The sequence below is a fragment of the Talpa occidentalis genome, unplaced genomic scaffold (genome assembly GCF_014898055.3).
Source record: "Talpa occidentalis isolate TD23 unplaced genomic scaffold, MPIMG_talOcc4v2.1 talOcc4.10, whole genome shotgun sequence".
NCBI classification, from domain to species: domain Eukaryota; kingdom Metazoa; phylum Chordata; class Mammalia; order Eulipotyphla; family Talpidae; genus Talpa; species Talpa occidentalis.
In genome coordinates this window covers 44,399,393-44,426,267 of record NW_023600993.1, presented here as the reverse complement: position 1 = coordinate 44,426,267, position 26,875 = coordinate 44,399,393, and the positions used below count along the sequence as shown (strand labels likewise).

General features: G+C 37.5%; 1 protein-coding gene, 1 long non-coding RNA gene and 1 other non-coding gene across 6 annotated transcripts in view; 1 reads left to right on the top strand and 2 right to left on the bottom strand.

The window, feature by feature from the left end:
* PTPRG (protein tyrosine phosphatase receptor type G) overlaps window positions 1-26,875 on the bottom strand; it is a 671,624-nt gene that overhangs the window by 189,269 nt on the left and 455,480 nt on the right. For all 3 annotated transcript variants that reach the window (XM_054695203.1, XM_037492051.2, XM_054695207.1), the window contains exon 5: window positions 8,886-8,981. In XM_054695203.1, coding sequence (XP_054551178.1) covers window positions 8,886-8,981 — 96 coding nt within the window. The remainder of the gene's footprint in view (window positions 1-8,885; window positions 8,982-26,875) is intronic.
* Window positions 15,678-15,826, bottom strand: LOC119237750 (small nucleolar RNA SNORA62/SNORA6 family). Its single transcript, XR_005123396.1, has one exon. It is a non-coding gene; the product is annotated as a small nucleolar RNA SNORA62/SNORA6 family (small nucleolar RNA).
* The window catches only part of LOC119230696 (uncharacterized), a 72,354-nt gene continuing 64,144 nt past the window's right edge, over window positions 18,666-26,875 (top strand). For both annotated transcript variants that reach the window (XR_005121796.2, XR_008551862.1), the window contains exon 1: window positions 18,666-18,728. This is a non-coding gene — a long non-coding RNA (uncharacterized LOC119230696). The remainder of the gene's footprint in view (window positions 18,729-26,875) is intronic.

The following is a 26,875-nucleotide window of genomic DNA, read 5'->3' as shown; positions in this document are numbered from 1 at the left end:
TCAAATTGGAACATAACTAAGTTACAAGAACATAACTTCAGGTAAAAGCAAAATAGAGAAATCTTAAAAAAAATTACATCACAAGGTAATACCTGAAACAATGCTATAAATTACCTTCTCTAGCCTCTTCAGCCATACTCCAACTTTTCTGATCAAATTTATCAATAGGAGCACAAATCCTAGAGCAGCAATGTGGTTGCTAATGCAATACTGGCACCAATGTTTATTGACCTGTGTTTATCTTGGGGGAATTTTTACTGAAGAAAACAAAACAAAACTCCATCTCTTGGCTTCTATATCTGTCAATGGACATAATAATACCTTGAGAGGGTCCTAGTGAAGATTAAATGAAGTTTCATTTAATGTGGACATTTTATATTAGTATTTTACATGATTGATATCTCAATGCTAACATTTTTCCTTAGATATAATTGATACATTAGTTAACATAATGATTTGATATTGTGAAGTAATTACCACAATCAGTGTAGTTCCAAAATTATTCTTTCTTGTGCTGAGAAATTTTAAGAGACATAATCAAAATAAAACATTATGTTATCTTCAAGTGTACAACATTCATTAATCAATGGACACTTAAGTTGTTTCCAGGTCTTTTTAAGTTAGTGTTTCCATTTTGTTCAGATAAATACCCATAAGCAGAGTTGCTAGATAATATGGTACGCTCCATTTTTATTTTTTTTTTTAGAAGCCTGCATACTGTTTCCCATTTATCAATGTCTTATGGTTTCTGATGCACAGGATTTTCACCTCCTTATTTACCCCTAAGAATTTTTTTAAAGGAGTTACTAATGGGATTACTTTCCTAATTTTCCTTTTTGCCAATTCACTATTGCACAGAAATTCAACAGATTTTTTTGTATATTGATTTTTATATCTTGCAACTTTTCTGTTTAGTAGTTTTAACAGTTATTTTGTCTTCTATACATAATTGTGTCACTGAAAATACTAATGTTATATTATTAGTATTTATATTCCATTTGGAGGCATCTTTTCAATTAGTTTATCTGGTGGAGAGAGGGCAGGGAAAGAACAGTCACCACCCACTTCTAAACTTGGAATGCAAAGTGCTTTACTTGTAGAGTTCTCTCAAGAGGTCTAATCAGCCGAGACATCTGCTAGGTCAGACTCCAGGGTAACCAAAAATTGAGACAACTGTATTAGGAGTCACTAAATTAGAATTCTTAGATTGGTAGATTTCAAAGAGCAATGAGGCCATGGTCAACTACTTAATCCCTCAGATAGCCAAATATTGTCCGAGACTAGAACAAACTGATTCTATCATTAGAACTGTTGGCCAAAACAATTCTAAATTATTGTTCAGTGATGTACAAAAGCAAACTACTTGGTAACTGTCCTTGTAGTATGATGATTTAATTAAAGAAGATTTTCACATTCAAAGAACTCAAAGTCTCTTAATTATGTAATGCTTCACCAACAATTAAATAGTCCTCTTTAATGTCCACTAAGAGGAAATTTGAGTTACAGGTCATTTGCACACATGAGATGTACTGAAACACCTGATAGGCTATAAATTCAATGTTGTACATCTGCAAATCCATTCCAAAATTGCATCTGAACATTAAAAATGACTCTGGTATTCACTTAATGGTAAGTCCTATGAAATTAATTATCTGTTAAAATAGTTTAATTGGAACATATGTATTTTAATTTCTGTGGTGTATAAAAAAAAGTCTTCTTAATCAACTTAAAACATTCTGAAATTACACTCCTAGGTAATGTAGTGAAAGAATTGAACTTATAACTGGATAAAACCAAGGATGTGGAAAATGTGAAAAGGATGATATTCAAACAGTGCAACTGGAAAGAAATAGATCAAGAATCATATTAGTTTCCCGAAATTATTCTGAGAAGCAGTCTAAGGAAGGAAGTTTTAACAACCTACCACCACTCCCTGACACGAGCACATATGGTTTCTAGCTCAAAAGTAGTTAAAGTAGTTAAAGGTTTGTTGTTTAGTAAATGGGTATAATTATAAATATCTTTTTTTTTCCTTTCGTTTCCTTCAACTTCTGCTCCTCCACCTCCTCCTTCCTTTCTATCTCATTCTTTCTTTCTTTTTTTTTTTTTTTTGCTGTGGAACAGGGACCCTTGTTTTACATTGCCAACAAAATGAGCAAAAAGTAAATTTGAAGCATCTAGAAGCAATGACAGAATTTTTTTTCTTTATTAAAAAAATAAAAAGATTCCTTGGGAATGGCTTTTACAAAAGATCTATTTAGATCATGGAGCATAAAAGGGATGATTTATACTTTAGTAGAAGTGTTTTGCCCTGTAGATAAATAGGAGAAAAAAAGAAAAATGGAGGGGTGTTCAATTCTGAAATTCACATACGAACTTTATGCTCTCAAAATGAAATATTTGTCATTTTGTAATTATACACAAGACATGGTTTTTACATTCTGTTCTTTATATTTTATCTACCTGACCCGATCCATCCTCCGCCATCTCCGAATAACAAAACGATGCTATTAAAGAGGGAATGCAGAGATCAGCACTTTCAAAACTCTAATATTTTGTGATCAGGCTACAATTCAAGATATATTTGCAATTTTTTTGGAGAATGGCACAGAGACAATGCTTAATAAATATTGCAAAATGAACAAATGAATTAGCAAATGAGTGCATGAATAAGTAAGAAAATGTTACTTGTTTTCCAGTTAGAGTCTCTGAAGGACAAAAAGGGAGAAAGAGAAGACAAACAGACATGTAAAGAAAAGCAAGAGTGAGGAAAAGCAAAAAAAAAAAAAAAAACAATGCGTGTATGTATATACACTGAAACACAGAATCCCATCAACCATCAGAGAAATCGTAGGAAGGAAATCCATGTGTGCGCGCATGCACGCACGCACGCACGCACGCACGCACACACACACACGAGAGGGAAACCAGATCGAATAACAGCAAAATAATTAACAAAGCCTGTCTACCTGCTATCTACTGAGATAAAAGCATCTTGGTGGGGAACTGAAAAATTTCTCAGACACATATATATCCCAGTATTCTTCACACTAGAACTCCCCTTTAAGGCCTCTGAATGCTGTACTACTTTAAGATTTTTACAGCTCTGTTGACTTTTCAGAACTACTTGCCAAAAAAATGGAAATGCATTTAGTGTTAGGCCCAATGGAGTCCCAGATAAAAATTATTATTGTTACCATCTTGGATGAATCAGCAAAGTCACAAGCTTCAGGTTGTGTCCTGGACCATCTCAAGAATCTATATATAATCACCACCTATTTCTTCTGAAGCCTACACGGCTACCTGGACATATGCTTTGCCAAAACCCAAGTCATTAATCTTGTGGCAGGATCCTGAGAGGTTTCCTCTAACTCAGTGATACTCAGTACAACAGCTCCTGGAATAAATGGAACTTCTTGCAAGAGCTTGTACTTGAGTATTCTCTGATCCTTTCTCCTAGCGTCTGTTTCTAAGCATTTGCAATCCAAGCCAGATTGCTGGCCCTTTGCAAGAGAGAGTGACAGGTAAGTTAAGACTCCATATCCTCAATGATCTCACAGCACAAAGGCAGAAGAAAGGAAGTAAATTAACAGCTTTAATGTAAGATAGACTGCAAAGAGAATCAGGGGGTTTACAGAAGGACAAATCACATCTACTTTTGATGGGGGAGGGAAGGTGAAATGCAGGGAAGTGGAGAAAAAGGCTTCCTTGCTACTCCTGGATGGGTTAGTCATCAAGAACTCCTCCTGCCTTCTCAAGGTCTATAAATAATCCCAGGTGCAGCCATTTCATTTAATTACTAAGCCTCTCCAGATGGAGAAAAATAATTAAGCAGTCTGTACCACCGACATGATATAAAGAATGGGTTAGCAACCTGGGTAAGATTTGTGTTCGGAAATCTGCTTTCAACTACGAAGTAAGGGCAGAAATACAGAGGGAGCAAATGACTGAACTACAGACCTTAGGGAAAATCAAACAAATGCAGTCATATTCTGGACAGAAATTTAAATATAAAGAAAAAAATATCTGTGTAAAGGGGTTTAGCTCTCTCAGTAGAAGTGGAACTGCTAACATCAAATGAAAACCTTGCAATCGTGTTGAAAGTAGATTGTCAAAAAGAAGTACTTTAAGACAAGCTATAAATAAATAAATAAGGATGCAATTTATTTATTAAATGCACAAGAGATATGCCACTGATTCAATGTCTGGATAGAGATATAAAAATTTCATGTCTTTCTGTCTGATGTGAAGATTCAGAAGGGACAATACCCAAAAAGATCTAATATGGAAGCTGGAAAGCATATGAAGACAAGAATTTCTAAATATAAATGCTCCTAATCACACATTCACAATTGCAAAGTGCACTGGAATCAAGAAATATAAATAAAATTTCAGGCATTCAAATAGCAATGACAACTGGGTAGTAAAATTGAATGAGACGGTCCCCCAAGTCATAAATTCAATGATAATCTTGTGCTTCTGGAAAAATGCAATAATCAAATGTATAAAACTAAAATAACCATATGATAAAAAGTTGGGGAATATCAAATATCTATGAGCAACAGCTTGAATGTCACTAAGTTATTAATGATTACATGGTTAAAAGGCACTTTGATTCTGGTGGGAAAATGGAAAGAAGTGTTTTAAATAAGGGCTGATGAACAGATTGCAAGGAAGAAAAACAAAAGCAGAACCCAATTCTGAGAGTGATGGCAGAAGAATCCTGATCTAAAAAAATATAGGCTTAGAGAAAGGTAAGGGCATTCTGAATACAAACTTTAATCAGCACTAATTAGATCTTTTTGAGTTATATTCAAAGCAAAGTATGTTTCTAAATTTGTCTAATCATTCCACTGTTATTTCAACTTTCCTATACACATAGGTTTTCATAATTTTTTCTTTAAAAAGATAAGCCAGGTAGAGTGTCATCACAAAATAGAATATCTCAAGAGAGCATTGACTTTTTGGATTTTCCATTTTTACATGGATTCAAATCAGGGTAATAGTAAAGAATAGTAGAGGTTATGCTTTAACAAACAGAACATAATTATTTCAATTTTCATACTCATAAATTGGCTAAACAAGCATTTATTCATTCACTTTAGGAGTATGACAACACCTATGTATATCCTTTGCCAATTTTATTTTTTAAATTATTTAAAATCAAACACCACCCTAGCCTTTCCTCTACAGCTTCTATAGGAATGCTGGTCTAAAGGTGGGTGGGAGCTAGAAAAAAGGTGTTCCTTATGTCAGAAATTTTTCAACATGTTGGAAAATTGTAATAAATATTTCACTTGGGCTAGGAAGTGATTGTAACTTCTAGAGTTATATGGGCCAAAGTGTGCACAACAACAGGTGGGGGGATTGCTATCTTTCATGCATGGTGTTCCTTCTTCCTTCACGATTCCTGTCACAAGCCACTCAGAGGAGGGCTGGTTCACCATCTTTCCTCAGTGAGACTGACCTTCTACTATGTCTGTAATCCAAGATGTCAGCCACCATTCAAAGTTACTGGGGTCCAGGTCAGGGTCATTATCTTAAGATCATGTGGCCATGAAAACATGCACTAGCTGCCTGGACTGTTGCAATGGGAATGTACATCCACTCAGCAGCAGGCAGGCAGTCACACTCGGATCTTTACTACTACTACATCATCTGGACGTTTTATGTAAAAATCTTCCATATTTAACTAAAGCAAAGAATTGTAAACACTGTAGGTTCAACAGATTTTGCCCGCAGGACCACCTGCAAAACATCTTCTATCCTGGTACTTTGGTCAAGCATGGATGCACTAGGGTTGTAGTACCTGTTTTGATGTTTCTTCTGAAACATGAACTTCATCATATGAACTTCATCACATCTAATCACAACAGAGGGAATGAAAGCCAAAATTACCAGGAATAACAGGAAGCTCAAAGGGAAAGAAAAAAAGAAGAAAAGAAAAATGACAAATAATAGAAAGTTGTAAGAAAATTATTCCAATGGAGTGGGTCAATATCCAGGTTCCAGTATCTCCGAAGAACTTAGCCTTGGCCTAGAGCCCTTCACATCATGTCACTCTGGGTCCCAGGTAGGGGGGGTTATAAGCAGCAAATCAGAGTACAGCCTCTCTAAAGGAAGGAATTTCTCCCCTCTTTCTCACCAATATTATATGGGACTGTGACACTGAGGTCCCTGGGAGCAGGGTTTGATTGTATTTGAATATTTAACATAGCATCTAGTACCATTCCTGGCACTGAATCAGCGCTAAACACATGACAAACAATGCAATACCAAAAGGGAAGATGTCAGGTTTGAATTTAGAAATATATATCAAGATTTCTCTGGCTATTTGGGGAAGAAATACCAAACTCCTAAATTTAACACTGTTATAGAATGATTCAAAATGCAAAGATCTCAAAATATGGGATCCACCTGGACTGACAAAATAACAATAACTTTTTTCTTTCCTTTGCATGACATAGTGTGAGCTCAAATGCATAAAGCATATGTGGACTTATATGGAAAACAAAGGAAGCAGCTAGCACAGCTGCTGTCTAAAAAAAATTTTTCGTTCCATTTTACATTATCTGCCCTCTATTTTGGACAACAAGCCAAGATTTAAAGTATATACCAGATGAAATAAACATTAAATTTCTTTGTATGTGATCTAACAGTTATATCTTAGAATGACTTAAAGCATTTAAAACCTAGATTTCACACTGAGGTTGTTTTGCTAGCTTGTACACCAATGTGTCTTGCCTGTAGTAGTTGGGTGGAGCGCGCAGAGGCTTGGTCTTTGCCATAATCATAAAAGCATTTTAAAAATTTGTTTTCTATAAGAAGGGCAACCTATACACTAGGACGTGGATTGGGTGAGCATGGGTGGGCATGACAGAGCAGGAAACAGTAATAGAAAGGTTCAGCTACAAGAAAAGCAGTATGTCAAGAGACAATAGCAGAAAACCAGGCTTAACCATGTACATGGGAGCAGTTTTAGAAGTGATTCAAGTGACCTCAGTATTGACAAAGGCAAACTGATCACATTTCATAAGTAGAAGAGGTCCGGCTATCTGCTCACAAGGCAGTGTCCATGACAGATTCCTGTTAATGCACAGAAGACATGTACCCCAGTCTCTATCCAGAGCAACAGAAATGGACAGATATGGTTACTTATTCTTGGCATTTACTAAGTGTCTACTATGTGCCAGGCCTACATGAGGGACTTGATTTAATCACAGCTACAATTTTGATGGTGCAGGGGTTACGTTACTAGTCCCATTCTACAGAATAGAATACTAAAATTGGAAGGTTTAAAAAACTGCATTACCATTACTCAAATGTTAAGTTAAAGAGCCAAGATTCAAAGCAAGTATTTCTGACTCCTGTGAACAACCTTTTAAAACATGATGCTCAACTGCATTTTATGAAAGTAATCAGGGAAAGAGATATGTGGGACAATAAAGGATACAACGGGAAGATCAGTCTAATACACAGCAACAGACAACTTTCAAAATATTTGACCATGACTCACAACAAGAGATACATTTTATAACATGACCCAGGTGCCTCTCAGTATATAAAGAACTAAAAAAAGGGAGTTCTACCAAAATATTTTCCTTTACTATATATGATTCACTCAGATATTTTTCAGTTTTTTTTTCTATTGCACTTATTTCATTATTTTAAAAATGCTGGCCAGGACTCACTGAAATGTTTCATGGCCCCTTAGTAGGTCAAAACCTACAGTTTGAAAACACACCATAACCAGTGCTTACAACAACAGCTCTTAATGTTCCTGACACTTGGGAAAAATATTAGGTTTTCCAATTTTTCACATATAATCTCTCTTCATCCAAAAAAAAAAAAAAAGAAAGAAAGAAAGAAAGAAAAGGGTAGGAGGGTAGTTTAGAGACAGAGATAAGCAATGGAGAGAATTACCCATCATGTGTCTCCTACCAAAAAGGGTAGTGAAACCGACATATTCCAAAAAATAACATATTCATCTCAAAGATAAAGATGTATGCCTAAAAAGCAGAGGTTAAAAACCCATATTAGAGAAGGTTCTGATGCCTTTAATGTTTCTTAAGAGTTGTTAGAAAAACATTATTTTCCAACAATGACTCACTGATAGAAGGAACGCCTGGATGTAGGCTTTTGGCCAATTTTAAGACTGAAAGAAAAGCCACAACCTACTCTTCAGTTTGTCTTCCATATGCAAAAGCACCAGCGCTCCTCTAGGCTACAAGATCAAGACTCTTGAGAACACTGCTTAAATTTGATTTGACTTATTAAAAAGCCTAGACAGCATTAAGTATAAAAGGATGCAAGTCTTGGCTTTTAGTAGAGAATCAATACAAGAGTCAGGAACATAAGTAAATACAAACACATTAAAAGATAAAGAATGGATGGAAGTTCATAAATGTACTAACTTGGAAATGGTCTTAATAAAAACTTTAGTTACCATGGGGATTTCGGGAGGGAAAGAAAGGCGTCTCTACAGAGAAGTGACTGATGCTATTTATTAATCCACTTCCAAGTAATGTCAAATTTTAAAGTTGCTCCAAAGAAAACCACTTTTTTTTATATCAGCCTTTTAATATGCTGAAGGAACCTGCTCAAAACGCTTCAGCAGTGAAGTAACTTAGATGATAAATGTGTTCTTCAATCTGTGCACCAGTCAAGTAGCAATAAAATCAGAATAATTCATGCAAAAATTTTCATTATGTTTCTAAACATACTTATTTACATTTTAAATCACACATTAGACAATATGAAATATCTTTCATTTAGACAGGTGTGAACTAGAAAACAGATGCATTCATTAAACATAGAACAATTCGGTGAATTAAAAAAAAAAAAGAGAACTCTCTGTTGAAGTACTCAAGCCACTGTAAACTTACTTGAAAAAATATGGCCATGGCTCCGATTATTCTGTTTTCGGAAATTGCTGTTTGAAAACTATCAAAATCGTCTGGATTGTAAAAGAAAATCTGCATCTGTAAAAGAATAATTAAAAAAATTATAAGAACATTTTCAAACCTATGCCAAAAAATAGTGCAATAACGCAGATTGCCCACCTATTAATATTTTGCCAAACGTATTAATTCATCTATATTTTTTCTTTGCTAAAATATGAGCTCCAACCCCATATATCATATACCATTTACCCCTAAATACTTCAGGAGGGATCACTAAAACATCTCATTTAATTACAACGCCTTTGTGACCCCCAAAATAAATAACTCCCAACATCTTTTTATTACCTGATACTTATGGCATGATGGAAGTTTTCTACTAAGAAGCAACATTTTAATGAATTTAACTACCTTTAAGTAGAAAATCAGCCTATGAGATTCTGTCTACATGTTCCTATGTAACACGCTTAAATGGTCACATTTTTATAAACAGTGCTCATTCTAACAAAGAGAATTTTAAGGGATCTAAAGCTTTGAGAAAGTCTAAATGGAATAGTTTAGTGACTCCACAAAGAAATATAATGGTAATGACAATAATAATATATACATTTTACAGTTCAGCACATGCCATCCCATGCAGTACGTCACAGATGCCATCTAACTACTCCTGTGCAGGCGGGGCAGAAATTACTACATTCGGTTCCAGAGAAGGAAACAGTGTTTCAGGAAGTTGATGCTAACTTGGGCTAGATAAACATCAAAGGAAGAGTGTAAAACCCAGGTTCTCTTGGGCCTCCCTGGTAGTGTAGGGGTTAAGCCTCATTGCTATCATCCCTACAGCCAGAGTTAAATCCCTGCCAGGGGCTAACCCACATGGCGTAGCAGACCTCTCCTGACTTGCCTGCTGTTCCCTCAGCAGTGTATTTGAGTAAATGTGCCTGTTGTGCTCCCCACTCTGTCTCTGGTGGATCCTTTCACCCCCCTGCACCTGTGGCCTACATTCCAGTTCTTCTATGCAAAAATTGAAAAACAAAACAAAACAAAAAACAACCTTAAAACCTTAATTACCTTATCTTACATCTGGCTAGGTTTTCTTTTCAAAAAGGAGAGCACAGATAAATTGCTTAATATCATTATGTATTTTTATATGCTTCACCACTCCTTGATATTGAATACAATTCAAGAACAAAAAAGGGCCAGAGCATATTCTTGCAAGACTATGTATGGGATAATAATACCAAACCTGGCTTCCTATTCCAATTTCTTCATTCACTTGCCTGTGAAACCTCAGGCAAGCAAGTGAATTTCTTTTTTTTTTTTAAGATTTATTTATGCATACAAGAACTGGGGTACAGGCCAGAAGTGTGGATGGTGGGGGTGAGAGGATTCACCAGAGACAGAGTGGGGAGCAGAACAGGAGGACTGACTGAAATACACTGCTGAGGGGAGCAGTGGGAGAGACAGGAGAGGTCTGCTGAGCCATGTGGGTCACCTCCCTGGCCGGGGATCGAACTCGTGCTGCAGTGGCTGTGGATAGCTTCACAGTGCTGTACTTAACCCCTTGCGCCACCAGAGAGGCCCCTTTTATTTATTTACATATTTATTTATTTATTTATGCAAGCAAATTTCTGAGTATCAGCTTACTCATGTACAAAGTCAAGTATTTATACTTGGTAGGGTAGATACGTGGTTCAAACAAGTCAGTGTAATAGATCTTATATAGCATCTTGCTTATATGGTGCTCAATAAATCTACAACTTCACCATCTCCTCCTTTCCCCCATTCCTATTCCTCCTCCTCTTTCTTCTCCTTCACCTTATTTTCCTCTTCTTTATCTTTTAAACAAAGTTAACATTTGGGGGACATTAAAATTTCTATTAATAATGTGTTTTTTGCTCAATATTTTAGAATGACCCTCCTCTTCGTAGAAAAATAAAATTTCTTGTATTATTTCTCTTCCATCACTTCCATTTCCCCACTTTTCCCAATGACATGATGACATTTTCTTTAGTGGGCTGAACAACTATATCCCAGATGGAGTTAGGAGATCTGATACTGAATGGCAAATTCTCAGCAGGGATAAGAGCTAAGTCAGAGAGAGAGACTAGCTGAAGAGCAGGACAAAAGGCAAACAGATCCTGCTTACAATGTTTAGAAAAAAATGTTTTTAAAGAGTGAAATCAGAAAGTCCAAATCAGGATACTTTCTAGGAAAAGTCAGGTAACTCAAGTGGATATGAGAAGGATAGGTAGATTTTTTGCTCTTAAAAAGAACTGTTTTTCTTAGAATATGAATCCCCACTGATTCTGGCAGCTTCTTACAAATGTGTTGCCTTTAGGATTGGACAGCTTTAGACATCATGAATTTACATTGGGAAAAATCCATTTAATGAGGTGCAGATTAAAACAATTTAATACTAGGTGAACTGCTTTGGGTACAATGCTACTAATTCAAGAAAGAAACTCCACACTAGTCTATTCATGAAATTACACTTCACTTTCCCTTTAAAACCCAAGCCCTTAAATTAAGTAAATTCACAGGAGGATTTCTTATTCTTCAGTCCATGAACAGGGGTGACATTGTTTAATGCATCACCTGAATGGTGTATGATACAGAATACTTTAAGACCTCTTCAAGAGCATTTTCATTCACAACTGGGTGAAGAAATTCATTTTTAGGAAATATCTTTTAGTCATGGCTCCACCCATAAGGATAATACAGTATCTCATAATGAAACTAGAAGCATAGATCTGAAATATCCATTTTCCTTGCTATTTCTTTCAAGCTGTCTAGTGAGTTATATTAACTTTTGAAGCTATCTTAAATATGAGAATAAATAAGTAGATGGAGTTTTGCTGAGGAATTTAAAATGTTTTTTTTTCCTGTTATTGTTGATGAGACAAATTTAGGCAGAGGCAGGAAAGCTATTTTCCAAAAAGTATTATTGGAAGTTTTTCGGGTAGCTACTGAGTTTCTTGAGGAGCCCCAAAATCTTCTAAATCTGCTCTCAAGAGAAAAACCTTGAGCCATCCCTTCAACATCTGCAAGTGTGTTGTTTCTAATAATGTGAATCTAAATTGTGTTCTAAGTATGCCAATACTCCTAAAAAAAATCATGTTTACACATAAGGTAAAGAAACAATCTGGAAAACTGAGCAATAAAGATATCTATTAGCTAATTCCATATATTCTTTACCCAGTACTAACAATTACTTACATTTTACTCTATTTGCATCCTCTCTATCACTTTATCTGCAAACACACACACACACACACACACACACACACTCACACACACTTTTTTTTCTACATCACTTCACAGTGAGGAAAGAACTTGCCCCTTTACTACAAAATACTTAAGTGTAAAATATTTAAGAATCAGGACATTCTCCTATATAACCACAGTACAACTATTAAAATTAGTAAATCTGGTTCTCCCCGGTGGCGCAGTGGTTTAGCGCTGGGTTGCGAGGCTGCCCGCAGCTTCTGCAGCACTGGTTCGATTCCCGGCTGCTCTCCGGCCACCAGAGGAGGGTCCCACATGGCGCGCAGACCTCTCCTGCCGCCCGCTGCTCCCCTCAGCAGTGTGCTTTGGTCCTTCTGCCTGCTCTGCTCCCCGCTCTGGCTCTGGTGAATTCTCTCACCCTCCCGTGCTTCTGACTGTACCCAGTGCTTGTATAAATAAAATATACATATAAATAAAACAAAATAAAATTAGTAAATCTCACATTAACATAATACTAGCATCTCCTTCATAGTCCATTTTCTAATTTTTGCAAGTGCCCAAATAAAATCCATTATCATTTCGGTTTAGTTCTCAGTCCAGGAACCCAATTTATAATCAAACTTTGCACTTGATTGCCCTATCTTTTTATACTGACTCCTCTCACGCCCACTGTCATCAGGAATGGTTATCCAGTCTTTCTCTCTTTTGACAGTTTGAAGTGTGTGGATCAGTTTTTATGCAGCATCTGGTTTTGTCACTTGGTTTCTCATGATTAGATTCCAGCATTGCCCTGGGGTAGGTTACTGGAGTAGCAATGTAGTATCCTCACAGTGCGCCATACCAGGGAGTAAGGTGTATGGTTTATTCTAATATTACAGGTGGTTAAACTGACCATTTAAAAACATCATTTAAGATGATGTCTGCCAGGCTTCTCCACTCTGTAACTACTGATTTTTGTCTTCTGATTAAAAAGTACTTTTCAGGGAGATGTTCTGAGATTACACAAATGTCCATTCTTCATCCAACTTTCACCTACGAGTTTTAGTATCCATTGATAATTTTTTAACTCCATCATCTCTTCTATTCTCACTAGTGGCATTCTAGTAGAAGGAATAACCTTTCCTCCAACACAGTACGTTCATTCATTCATTCATTCATTCATACTCGTGCGGGCTTATTTATTTTTGATATTTTTTTCTGGTGGATTGTAACCCATTACTCCTATTTATTTTGGTGCTCAAACTGTCTTCAATTTACCCTCTAGGAGACTCTTCAAATGAATTCCTGTATCATTCTCTTATGTTGCCATCATTTTCTATTTTTTTAGGCTCTCCTTATTAGCTGGCACAGATACTCTAGGCTCATCTTGTATTTTCTCAGAGCCAGTCCTAAAATTGGCCATTTCGTGAGAGAGCCCTGGTTCTTTTTAGTTAGGAATGGTATTTGAAGACATAATAATTTTAACTCAGTATTTTCCAAATATGCTTCATATTAGAACACTTTAGTTCTTCAAGAAAACTACATAGCTTAAGACTCTGAACCTATTCCAGCCAGTACCCTCTTTACAAAGGAAAGGAAGTTGGATTGACCTCATATAAATGAATGTCCTTCCACCATGTAGAGAGCCAGGAAGATATAAAAACAAACTACATGAAGCTCAACTACAAAGTAACTGGTAGACTATGTGGATCAGGGCACAATGAAGGGGTCAGTTCTAAATATATTTTTCAAATTCATGAGTAAGAATCACAGCCTGGATGGATCATCCAATTTCACCTTGCAGAAGGGCTGGAATGGAAAAGACTTCAGGCATTTCTCCAGCTAGATCAAAGTGATAAATAACACAGAATATCTCTTGGCATAACCTGATATTTGGAAAACAGAATTTTACAAGGAGGAAAAGCCCCACCCCTGACCAATAGCAAGTGTTAACAAATAGCCATGAAAAACACTGCGTGCAAGTATGACAACACTACCAAGTAATGGGAAGGAGATGAAATGGGTACACCCAGCAAAGAGTTGACATGGTCAGTGCCCTAGTGGTATATGAACTAGCACCATGTATACAGACTCATAACAAGATGTCTACTTAGCTTTCTCTTTCTCCTATATAGCTCAGTTTTTCCCCACGTGTATTTTAAAATGACTCTAGTTACAATCTGATTTTTTAAAATATTTATTTATGCATACAAGTACTGGGGTACAGGCCAGAGATACTGGGGGTGAGAGGATTCACCAGAGACAGAGTGAGGGAACAGAACAGGCAGACTGACTGAAATACAGTCAGTGGGAGAGACAGGAGAGGTCTGCTGGGCCACGGGGGTAGCTCCCTGGTTGGCCTGGGATTTGAACTTGTGCTCCAGTGGCTGTGGATAGCTTCACAGTGCTGTGCTTAACCCCCTGTGCCACCAGGGAGGCCCCATACAATCTCATTTAAAAACTATGTATATTGCTAGTTTCCAATTTGTATCACTATTCATGTTAAGTTGAATGAATATAAAGTAACACTTGAGCTTTATATATTTTATCAATGTTGCCCTTTTTCAAACATTACAGTGAGTATGTAAGGTGTGCTGGGTGTTGGACTTTCAGAACACTTGCTGAGGTAGATACCACAGGGACCCCCCCCCCACTTTACAACCAAAGAAACTAAGAGTTCCTCACATTTACAAAGATCTTAAGGAAGAGAGAGTTGGATTGGGATAGAAACTTGCTAGAATTCAAGGTCTTAATCAGTATGCTTCATTCCAAAAGGCAAAAGGCAAAAAAAAGCTTAATAACTATTATGTGTAAGTCACTATGACAGATGTAGACACAGTTTATACTTGAGAAGACTGAAATATTAATATTGTGATAAGGTTAGTCTTTTTATTGAATGTCAAAGTTGAGCTGTAGGTAAGTGTATCACAAAGAAGTATAAAGTAATGAATAGTTTCCCCCAATCTGGTAAACAGTATATTTTTCACAAAGTCTAAGAATTGTTTCTGCTGTGCTTTGCCAGTATATGGTTTTTTTTTTTGTTTGTTTGTTTGTTTGTTATTTATACTCCACAGAGAAGTGAAACCATCCAATACTCATCCTTCACTTTCTGACTTATTTCACTTAACAGAATCACCTCAAGGTCTATCCATTTTGTCCCCAAAGGCAATATTTCATCTTTTAAAACAGCAGAGTAGTATTCCATTGAATATATACCCGACAATTACTTTTTAAATCAATAGAAAGTAAAGCAGATTACTCCACACAAAGCAGTGGGTCTCATTCGAACAACTGAAAAGGAGGAAGGGGTTCTGCCTCCAGACTGCAACACAGAAATTCTGCCTGAGTTTCTAGCCTTTGGTCCCAAGACTCCATCAACATGAACTCTTATCAGAATTTCCCATTTGCTCTACAAATGCACTGCTAAGGGGAGTAGTGGGCGAGACAGGAGAAGTTTGCCATGCCATAGGTGGGTTTTCTCCCTGGTAGGGGATTGCACTCCGGCCATGGTGGTGACAGTGCTGAGACTTACCCTTGGGCCACCAGGGAGGCCTTGCCCCTTTTATTTTCTTTACTTGTAGCAAGATTTACTATCAAACGCCACTCATCAGGCCCAGAGATCCTTGCGGTGTTAGCAAAAAACTTGTCCCTCGTGTATAGCGCATGACCTGCACTTGCAAGTTCATTGGCCAGCCAATGGCTTCAATCTATCAAGGTGCAGATAAGTGAGTCAACATTAGAAACAGTTTCTCTCTCTCCTCTCTCTCTCTCTCTCTCTCTCCCCCTCCCTCCCTCCCTCCCCTCACCCATCCCCCACCCGGGACATATACACACACACTGATCTTATAGTTTCTATTTCTCTGGAACACCTTAATACACTCTGAAAGGCCATAACTCATTTTAAACAAAGATACACAGAAATATGTGCCTGTGTATCACTTCATAAAACCATTCTGCAACCCAACCCAGTTACTTTGCAAACTGCTTTCCCTTGCTACAACCCAATTTGCCCTGTGGCTTACAGAAAAATGTCCGTGACATTGGTAGACAACACAACTGGGTGTTATTAAATGCAGATCAATGAGCTTGCGCTATACATTGAGATCTGATTTGTAGACTCAGGGCACTTGAGATCTCTATGGCTCAGTGTCCTCCTCTGTCAAACAGGCATGATACCTCATGGGATCACTGCAATAAAGATTCACTACATATGCTTTGGGAAACTAAGAACAAACTAAACAGGGCTCATTTTTTATATTTCCTATCTCTATAATCAAAAGGGATGTGTACAGTGAAAAGATATCCTTTCCACAGGCCAGTCAACATCCCAATGAGACATGCTGCAAGGTGTAGCAAAGAAACCTGCATGGGGGCTTCGCACAGCCTTCATTGGAAGAATATTTTTAGAACTGTGCGCCAAAGAATAGCAGGTACTCAGCATCCTTGCAGGCAAGGTAGCATTTAAATAAACATTCTGAAAAGTTTGCTTTATACAATATCATTAATCACAGAGTGCACTAATCCTTAATTATTTCCTTTTTTCACTTGCCCTATAACATGGAATTATCTTCAACTATTTAACAGCAGGGATCCAAGATTTTGGTGCAGAAGATCCCGAAGAGCACACTAGGGCTTTGAGACTCACATACAATCAGGTGCTGGGATGCTTTTGGGATCCCTTCTAGAAGTCTCTGTGTATAACATGTTTATGCCATTCTAAGTCATTTTATTAGCTTATTTTTGGAATTTCTGGTTTGATGATGCATCTTATTAGCCAAATATTTAATTTTTCTACTTTCTAGTAGGGAAAAGTTCTGGCTCTTGCTTATAGTAAGCTGAGTTTCTTAGGGATTTATTGTGCATGATTCATGAGTTATTTCTCATAGTTCAAAACAAGGCTGGGCCCAAGTGAGGTAGCATCAGCACCTGGCTGTATGTTGGAAAGACCACCTGTCATGTCACTCAGGAAGAGGGCAGTAAGCTACAGCTCCCCCATGTAATAGCTGCATGACATGGTTGAACTTAGTTGCTTGCTTTGAGTCTTGCTGTCCCAATGAGTAAACCAAGAATAAAAAATATGTCAAGTGTTGGAGTAAGGATTAAATAAGCCCAATGTCTGGCCAACTGTAGGCCCCAAGTGATTGACTTCATGTCTTTAAAAATTAAAAAGGTGGTCGAGGTTGGAAAAGAAAGGAAAAATAAACATGAATTAGTGAAAATTATTTACAATAGTCCTGAACTGAAACCTATGGAAATGCCAATCAATTTTGGAGTGCATAAACAAATTATGAGATGGTCACACAATGGAATAGTGATAAAATGCACTGGAATGATAGCGATAATCTAGGTAACAATATGGGCAATCTCACAAATGATGCTTAGTCAAATAAACCAGGGACCATAAATAAATAAATAAATAAATAAATAAATAAATAAATAAATAAATAAATAAAAAAAGCTACAACCTGCGATTCCACTTAAATGAAGTACAAAGTAGGAAAAATTCAGGCAGTTAGAAGCCAAAGCTGTGGTTACCCCTTGGGGAGTTGTAATAACTGAAAGAAAGATTCTGGGGGTACCAATAAATGCTCTTTCCTAATCTAGAGCCTGGTCATGAGTGTATGAAAATCTGTTCAGCTGTAACTTATTATTTGTGAATTTTCATTTGTCTATTATAATTCTTTGTATATTTCAACAAGTGAAGAGAATTAGTGGAACGCTATACTTTTGCAACTGGGATAAGCAAAAATATAATCTCATATAACAGTGCAGCAGAGCCCAGTCTGCTTCCCTCCCTTGCATCCATTTGATTTGATAGAGGCTGCTCTAAACCTGAGGGTAAGACTAGAGAAGAATGTCTGATACAGCAAGTTGACAGTCCCTGGATGCGTAGAATCACAGCAGCCTAGGACCAAATGAAAATTACATGGACCAAGCACTGTTTCTTTCCACCTGTCCCTGGAGGCAGACACTGCAAATGAAGCCGAGAGGTAGCATGTCCATAAAACACTCCACAAGGGCTGCTTTGATATAGCCAATTCCTACAAGACCTGACATGAATTCTTTTAATCATTATAGTCACTTTATGTGGGTAAGTACTATGCTTTTCCTCATTTTATTTAAATTTTTAAAAAGATTTATTTTATTTATTTATGCATACAAGAGCTGGGGTATAGGCCAGAGGTGTGGGGGGTGAGAGGATTCACCAGAGACAGAGTGGGGAACAGAACAGGTGAATCTACTGAAATGCACTGCTGAGAGGAGCAGTGGGAGAGACAGGAGAAATCTGCTGCACCATGTGGGTTAGCTCCCTGGCCAGGGATCAATCTTGTGCTGCAGTGGCTGCCAATAGCTTGATAGTGCTGAGAGACTTAACCCCTTGTGCCAGTAGGTAGGTCCCTGGTTTTCTTTATTTTATACTAAAGAAAACTAAGGCTAAGATTTTAGATCTTGCCTATGTGATAAAGCTAAGATTCAAACCCAGGGATCTGACTTCAGATCCTGCACAGACAATATCCTCTCCACACAACATCCCGAACAGATTTCCCATCAGCACTGAGGACTACCCAACTGTCATCTCTAGGATTCTATCAACAATTTTCCTGAGCAATGGACCTCAACCAGGTATGATTTTGGATGTCAAATAAACCTGGCCATGTCTTTAGACACTTTTGGTTGTCATCACTGGAAAGGGTGCTATTTGGCTTCTTGTGGGTGAGGCCAAGAGACAATGCTAAATACCCTACAATGCACAGCTAGTGCTCCTCCCTCAGCAAAAAATCACCCTGCCCAAAATGTCAATAGTGTTGAGGGACAGAAACCTTTTTCTACACCCACTGTCACATGAAACTTAGTCTGTGGATAGGGTAAAGCAGTGAGTTTCCCTGTTCCTTTCCCACTACTACTGAACTTTAAGGCAGGGAGGAAGGAATGAGTCAGTTACAAGGGGGGGGGGCGCAGGGACTGGGAGAGCAGTTTTGTGCTTTACCCACACAACAGTAACTAAAAGACCACTTTGACCGATTTTTGGATTTAGTGTAATAGCTTTCTTTTCTATTAAAAACAATCTTTCCTTGCTTGCATAGCCATTTTATATATAAGGCTGGTTCTGAAATGCAGTGGAGCTGAACACCTTGGACACAGTGGATGGGGAGGGTATCCTTAGGTGCATCTGGAACTCATTTGTATTTCAAAAAACACAAAAATAACCACTATAGTGTTTGTGCTCTTTGTAATATGAAACTTTTAAGAAATTGCTTCGTACTTGGGAGTAACAGCCACATGATTCACCATGAAATGAAGTCTGGAAAATCATTTTGGATAAATGGGCCTATAAATTCAATAGAATTTCCATGACAACATAGACTGCAACACTCAACCACAAATAAAAGGTTATAAATCATTCAAAACCATCCAGGGATCAGCAATATGTCTCCTGTTTTGAAATACAAGGAACCTGAAATATAGTTTATTTGTTACTTACTCACCCAAAGTTCCCATTACAATTCTTTGCTCACTTCTGATATTGTATTTTCAACCTCATAATAGATTTTAGGAAATGATTGTGCCAAGAATTTGCGATTAAGCTAAATAAAATTAATGCAAGTCCAGAGTTGGTTGCATACACTCTTTTTTTTTTTTTCCCAACCAGAAGCCTACGAGAAAACTTGTACACAAAGGCAAGTTATGCTATTTTATCCAGAAAACTGCATTTGCCCTGTACAGCTAAAAACTGGCAAATCAGAGTCTCCGTAAGTAAAAGGTTTATGTAAAACAGTTCTGAGAACACACAGGCAAAGACAAACTGGATGTTTCCCAAATGCTTTTGAGATCTATAAACCAGAAAAATACCCTCCAGTATCCTTGGGACAATCTCCACAGTGAAGTATTTTTAAGATTAACTGGGTCAAATGGTCGAGAAGATTTATTCCTTAAAACAGTTTTCTGCAAACTGGGTCGCTACATGCAAAAGAATGAAACATGACTACTACCTCACACCATGCACAAAAACCAACTCAAAATGGATTAAAGAACTAGACATAAGACCTGAAACCATAAAATATAAAGAAGGAAACACAGGCGAAACACAACATGACATGTACTTCAAAGACATCTTTACAGACACATCACCCAAAGCAGTGATAGTGAAGGCAAAGATAAACAGCTGGGACTATATCAAATTAAAGAGCTTCTGCACAGCAAAAAAAGACAACAACCAAAACAAAGAGAAACCCCACCAAGTGGGAGCAGATTTTTACACACAACACTAATGATAAAGGACTGATCACAAAAATCTACAAAGAGCTGAGGAGACTCAACAAAAATAAAGAAAATAATCCAGTCAAAAAATGGGCAGAAGAGCTAAAAAGAAACTTCTCCAAAGAGGAAAGGCAAATGGCCAACAGGCATATGAAAAAATGTTCAACTTCACTTGTAATCAGGGAAATGCAAATCAAAGCTACAATGAGATACCATCTCACACCAGTGAGAATGGCACATATTAAAAAAAAAGCTAGCAACAACAAATGTTGGCGAGGATGTGGAGAAAAAGGAACTCTCCTGCATTGCTGCTGGGAGTAAAAACTGGTCCTACCACTATGGAAAGCTGTGTGGAGATTCCTCGACCTACTAAAGATAGAGCTTCCATACAATCCAGCAATTCCACTCCTAGATATTTACCCAAAGGACACAGAAACATTAATCCCCCTATTTTTTTAGCAGCACTATTTACAATAGCTAAGCTGTGGAAACAACCCAAATGCCCAAAAATAGATGACTGGATCAAGAAGATATGGTACATATACACCATGGAATATTACTCAGCAATCAAAAAAGATAAACACATGCAGTTTGCAGCAACATGGATGGAGCTGGAAGGGATCATGCTCAGCGAAATAAGCCAGAAAGAAAAAGAAAAATACCAGATGGTCTCACTCATAGCAGGAATTTAGAGAACCTAAATAAGGGACCAGGGAAAAGAATAACAATAAGAAAGAAAAAATCAAAATCAACAAACAACTATAAACCAGAGACACACTATGGGGGGGTGTTAAAAGGAGGGATTGTGGTCAAAATAAGGGGGGGTGCAATTGTATGGGGAATATAAAAATTAAAAAAAATTAAAAAATATAAAAACATACAAACTATATGTAAATATATAGAATATACAAAATAAATAAATATATTTAAACAAACAAACAAACAAAAACACTTTTCTGCTCCTAAGGTCATCAGCTTAACTTTATTGAAGGTTCCCTTCAATGGAATCTTCTGGATACAGTATGCTAGCATTTCTGTCTCTAGGTGGTGTTGATCCCTGGCCTAAGTATACAGTAGGCACTCATTAAATGAGTATAATAAATGAGCGGAAATTACTTGTCTTACAGGAGAGCAAGTGCTCACTCACATTCTCTCTCATTTTTACAGACAACAACTGAGTAGATGAGGGAACACAAATTTGTGGAGCTATGGATTTAGGTTCCAGAAGGGCTGCACAGCTGCTGAAATACACAGTGCACACAGCTATACCTGTGTGCACTGGTTAGTGTCTATTGCTTTTCATGAGATGAACCCTCACGGCTGCACTTTTAACCACACACTATAACTTTCCAAGACACATTTTCAGTCCTAGTTTCACATGGTCTAAGGTTATCTCAAAAACATTCAAGGTCTCTGCAAGCTAAAAAGGTTAAGAATCACAACTACAAAAAATATGTGAACATGCCCCTAAAAGCACAAAATCCTTTCTTTAAGACAGATACCTAGAAGCAGCTCAGACCATCTCCTGAAAGGACACACACCTTTTACATTCTAGTCAGCAGTGCAGGAGAATACCAATTTTCCTACACCTCGCTGACACTGGATTTATGGATCCTTTTTATTTTTCATGCATTGGATGGACACTTCTGTTCTCATTTTCAATTTTCCTAGCAATCAATAAGAATGAGGAGCTTTACTCTTTTTTTCCTTATAATTTTCCTTTGTATAACTTAAGGAGGCTCTTTATTCAGAAAATTAGAGCTTTGCCACAAGTGTTACAAATATACATTGCCTCACCATTGAAGGTATGGGGGGAGGGAATAATGACATGCATAAAAAATAGAAAATGTTCCCCTATGGAGGGAAATAAAGAAATTGACCAATAGTCACTGCCATTTAAAGTTCCTGAAGGTATACTGTCATCAGAGAAAGACCCAAAATAAATATATACTTAACTTTAAAAAATCTCATACAACAAAATACTTCTGTATTGTGCATGTAGGTCCACAGATGTACAGAACTAAAGAATGGGAAGGAAAGGCTCTGTAAAATAATACAAACTAGAAAAGGTGATTTTCTCTAGGGAGGGGACTTAGATTGGTTAGGGGCCAAAAAAGGTGGTTTGTTTTACTGAAATTGTTTAACATACTTGCTGGCTCTAAATGATAGTTCATCTGGGGGAAATCTTTTCCTTTAAAATAAGAAAAAGAGGAAAGAAAAAATTGAAAAAGAACAAAACCAAAATCCTCACCACTGCTGCAGAGGGAGGTGGTGAAGCTAATGGATCCATTTGGGGACCCAACTCAGAAGACCAGCCTCATCAGCAAACTGCTCCAAAGAAATGAATCCATCAGTCCCTCCTGACAGCATCACCTCACACAGGCTATGATCCTGCTATTTTCATGATCTCACTTTGACACAATTCACTCTTCATTTATTTCTGCCTACAATGAAACATATAACTATTCCAGCTTACTAACACTTCAAAGGAGGGAGAACAAAAAAGAAAGAAAAGATTGAACTATGGTTTCACATTTACACAAACTATCCAATCATCACATAGCCACTTTGTTGAAAAGTATGTTCAACTAGACTTAGAGATTCTCACCTGCCTTGCAGATGAGAATTAAAATTACAGAGTACATATCTAGAAACACAAAGTACTAATTTTCCCAGACCATACTTTAGGTTAGAAAGGCAGCAATCAGTTAGGGAGAAGAACAAGACTGCCCAAAGCTAGGCAAAGCACCAGATATGCTTATGGACTGAGTAGGACTTGAAAGGAATGATTTGGGGAGAAGCTTTTTGGAGGTGGTAGAAGGCCTTAGTGGTGAGGAGACCAGAGCTCTGCCACCATCACTGCTTTGATGATAATTTAAAATATTTTTGGCTGAATGATTCCCTCCTTCAATGAATTCTCAGAGTACAATTCTGAATTTCACAATCCTACAATCATAGCAAATACATGACAAAGCAGCAAAGACAAGATTAGAAAATGAAAGTCCTAACTGTTTTATCTGGTACTAAAGTCACGGGAAAATTACTATTTCTTGGTACACATTTCCAAACACAGAAAAGGGAAATCATGTTATTATGTTTGTTTAGATGATGATGACTTAAAAGTGGTTTGATGATTGAATAGAGCCTCATAGGTTTGGTGTAAGGATTAAACACTTAAAGAAAATAAGAATGCCACAAAAGTTACAGCATGATATTAACATTATCTTCCCTGTTGTTGCTCTAATTATTGTTAATTATTATATAAAACTTCTTTTCAAAAATAGATGTCCTTTTCAACTCACTACTTGGTACTGAATTCATTCACTGTATGACTTTAGATCAAATCCTATGTTGATTAGATTTTCTCATTCTGTTTCATATTCCTTCACTGCCCCAATGATTTGTTATGGAAAAAAAAAATCAAACACAAGAGCAAAGTTGAAGGAATATTACTGTAAACACCTGTATATCATCACCTAGATTCTATAACATTTTAAGATACTCATGTTATTAAACAACAATCCATTCTTCCACCCTTCATTTAAATGCATACTGAGATTTAAAGAAAGAAAAAACCCATCATTGCTCTCAACAGTCAGCCATCATCAATCCAGTTATCTCAGCATTAAGACAAAGCCAAGCAATGTCTTCTAGGCTTTGGGTGCAAGCCAGAGGATGCCTTGCTGGTTTGCAATAGGCTTAATAACTCTATTAATGAGAGCACCTTAAGATTCTGAGAGCTACATCTCAGCAGGAAACTTTTAATTTGGAATAAAGACCAAATTTAAGGGAGGGGATAAAACAAAATACCAAAGCTATGGCTTTATGAAGGCAAGTCTACAGAAGACAGTGTTAGTCAATAACCATGTTATTGACAGGCTGCATTTATTACCCATCTTGATTGGCTAATACTAGAACATAGAATAATTATATATTAAATACAATTGTGCTCAAGCACTTATTCTCTTTACTTTGTCTCTTGAACCTATAATACATAACAGTAGATGCACCCAGAAGTCTACCCAGGAAGCTTGGTTCATTATCTCCAAATGTGACTTTCAGTCACCATGTCCACAAAATTTCCAACACAAAATCTTAATGAGGAAGAATTTATATAAAAAGGAGCTTAAAATCTGCTGTTTTAATTGGAATTCTAACTATGTCATGGATGTTTTGAGGGAGCTTTAGGGAGGTCAACAAGCATTATTTTTTTTATTTTTTTTTTTGTGTTGATGATTTTTTTTAATTTTATTTTTATATTCCCCATACAATTGCAACACCCTTATTTTGACCCCAATCCCTCTCCCCCCTGCCCCCCACCCCTCATAGAGTGTCTCTGGTTCATAGTTGTTTGTTGATTATGATTTTCACTTTTATTTTTTATAGCAAAATACTGTAGACAAATTCACTGTCAATCAATAGAAGAGTTACTCAATAAATGAGGGTGCACACATACCCTGTAACATGATGCGGGTATTAAAGGAATGATGTTAATTCTGTTACCGAGTTAAATAGGCAAGCTAAGGAACACTATTTACACGATCATTTCAAGTAAAGGAGAAAAAAATACGGAAACACACAGGGAAGGGAGAAAAGGCTGGAACAGTCTACAAGATATTAAAGTGTGGTTACATCAGAAATGGCAATGCAGAGATAGAGATGAAACAGTGGCTTCAACTTGTATTCAACAATGTATTGCAAAATTTGTAAATGCGAAGAATTTTTTTTGTAAATATTTGAAATAACAAATAGAAGACAAGAATCACAAAGAAAGACTAAAAGAGGGGGCTCCCTGGTGGCCTAAGGGTTAATTCTCAGCACCACCACCTTGATGGCCCACCACGATGGCCCGAGTTTGATACCTGGCCAGGGAGCTGACCCACATGGTGCACCAGACCTCTCATGTTTCGTCCGCTGCTCCCCTCAGCAGTATATTCCAGTGGATCCGCCTGCTCTGCTTCCCACTCTGTCTCTAGTGAATCCGCTCATCCGCCCACCTCTGGCCTACACTCCAGTTCTTCTATGCAAAAATAAATAAGTAAATCTTAAAAAAAAAAAAAAAAGGCTAAACAGGAGCCAGACGGTATGTCTATGACATGAATTAACAAACTTTATTAAATGTTGACAGCCCACAAAATAGTGAACCTTGTTCACTATGTCAGAATTCAAGCTTTGACCCATCTGCTAGATGCTGTTAAGAGCTCTAAATTCACCCCTGCTCCCTACTGGTGTCCCAGCCATATATACTGCATGACATAGCCACTGCCTACATACGCAACACACAAACTCTCACAGCTATAAACACAGGGCAAGACATAGGGCCAGAAGACTCCATAGGAAATATTACCTGGACACTAACAAAACAGCTAAATGTCACTGCACGATCAAGCTCCCTCTCCATCATAAGGTGACTTATCTTCTCTTCCAAAGTCACTAAGTCGAGGTTAAGAAAATAACCAGCTCATGTAAAGAATTACGGCTAGGCAAACACCATTTTCCATCCTGTTTTCAGAATTGGGTAGAGAAAGATTGGCTCCCTGGGGATTTGCAGGCTTCGAGAAACACATTTGCATGACTTGTCACTAGTAGGGGTTATGTTATTATTCAGAGCATTGTATTCCATTTTAAAATAGCCTCCTGGTCTAAAGGTCAAAGTATTGGGCTTCATTATTTCTTCAAATGCCTACACCTCAAGTATTTTTAACATAGTGGCTCAATAATTTCCACACACCAAGAAGCATGCCTTCCAGAAGAAGAGGATGCACCTCCATCTTCTTGCACAAAAGAAACAGCACAAACTGGAGATGAAGGATGTGGTTGACCCTTAGAGGAGAATTTCCTGATAATGCTCCACAATGTCCACCGGGAAGGGCGAAGCTTTTTCACTGCATAGATCAGGGTAAAAATCTCACAAACTGTCCTGCAGGGGTAGCAAAGTCAACCATCCTCTTTTCCTAAGAAGAAAAGCCCATTAAAAGCCTGGTATCAGGGGCCTCCCTGGTGGCACAACGGGTTAAGACACAACCTATGAAGCTGTTCACAGTCTCTGCAGCACGAGTTCGATCCTCGGCCAGCGATTGAACCCACATGGCGCAGCAGACCTCTCCTGTCTCGCCCGCTGCTTCCCTCAGCAGTGTAATTTGGTCAATCTGCCTGTTCTGTTACCCACTCTGTCTCTGGTGGGTCCTCTCACCCCCATACCTCTGGTCTGTACCCCAGTTCTTGCATGCATAAATAAGTAAAGCTTTTTTTTTTTTAAAAAGCCTGTTATCAATGGCAAACAGCTCCCAAAATAGTAAGTAAAATCATTAATGGGGGAGCTGCGGCTCCCCAGAGGTATTTGGCAAATGTCTGGAAACATTTTTGGTTGTTTGGCATATAAAGAGAGAGACACTACTGGCATATAGAAGAAGGAGGCTTAGGATACCAGTAAACATCCTACAAGGCATAAGATGCAATAATGAACTATCCAGTCCAAAATGTGGGTGCTTGGGCCTCACTGGTGGTGCAGG